The sequence below is a fragment of the Buceros rhinoceros genome, unplaced genomic scaffold, assembly GCF_000710305.1.
Source record: "Buceros rhinoceros silvestris isolate BGI_N320 unplaced genomic scaffold, ASM71030v1 scaffold38437, whole genome shotgun sequence".
Classification (NCBI taxonomy): Eukaryota; Metazoa; Chordata; class Aves; order Bucerotiformes; family Bucerotidae; genus Buceros; species Buceros rhinoceros.
Window position 1 is genome coordinate 544 of NW_010424585.1, and position 711 is coordinate 1,254.

Sequence of the window (711 nt, forward strand, 5' to 3'; positions counted from 1 at the left end):
CTTGGCAGCAGCTCGCGTCCGCTCTGCCGAGCTTGTGGCCCAGGGGAAGTGGTTTCTGCCACGCTCTCACTTCGTGTTTTTTCTTTCCTAGCGCAATAAAATGGAACTTCACCAAGGTAAGACGCAGCAACTGGGCTGTGCCCTCAATCCTCGGGGGGTCCCCGAGGCATTGCAGGGAGGAGGGATCCTCACGCACAGGCTCCGCTCTGCGCGGTGACCCTGGATGTTGGGGTGGGAGCGTCCCGAGGGGCTCCAGCCCTGTCCTGTCAGCCCTGCGAGCCCCTGGCCAGGTGCCCTCCCGCCTGTCCCAGCGAGGCAGTGACCGGCTGAGGGGGGAACAGCTCTGCCAGGGGCTGCAGCGAGGCAGGCAGGATCTGCCTCCCGGGGCTGTGGAGCCCCGTTACAGCAGGACCCACTCACCCAGGCGCTGTTTCACTCCCACAGTTCCTCATTAACCGTGAGGGCCAAGTGGTGAAGCGGTACAGCCCCATGGAGGATCCCTACGTAAGTGCTGCCGGCGGGGCTGGTGTTACTGACGGCTCTGCCGGACCCAGGGGGAAGGGGAAGCATGGCAGAGCCCGGCTGCAGAGAGACACGGCAGCACCGGGGCCGAGCACTGCTCCGGGGCTGAGCACGGCTCTGGGACAGGCTCCGCTGCACACCCCGGCTCTCCTCCTCCTCTAGCGGGGGGAGAAATGGTCCCCACGCTCT

The 711-nt window shown here is 65.8% G+C and overlaps 1 protein-coding gene across 1 annotated transcript in view; it reads left to right on the forward strand.

The window, feature by feature from the left end:
- GPX4 (glutathione peroxidase 4) overlaps positions 1–504 on the forward strand; it is a gene marked incomplete at both ends in the record, with an annotated part of 1,041 nt that extends 537 nt beyond the window's left edge. Inside the window, 2 exons of the mRNA XM_010140837.1 lie at positions 92–116; positions 445–504. Of these exons, the coding sequence (XP_010139139.1) occupies positions 92–116; positions 445–504 (85 nt within the window). The remainder of the gene's footprint in view (positions 1–91; positions 117–444) is intronic.
- Positions 505–711: the final 207 nt, after the last annotated feature.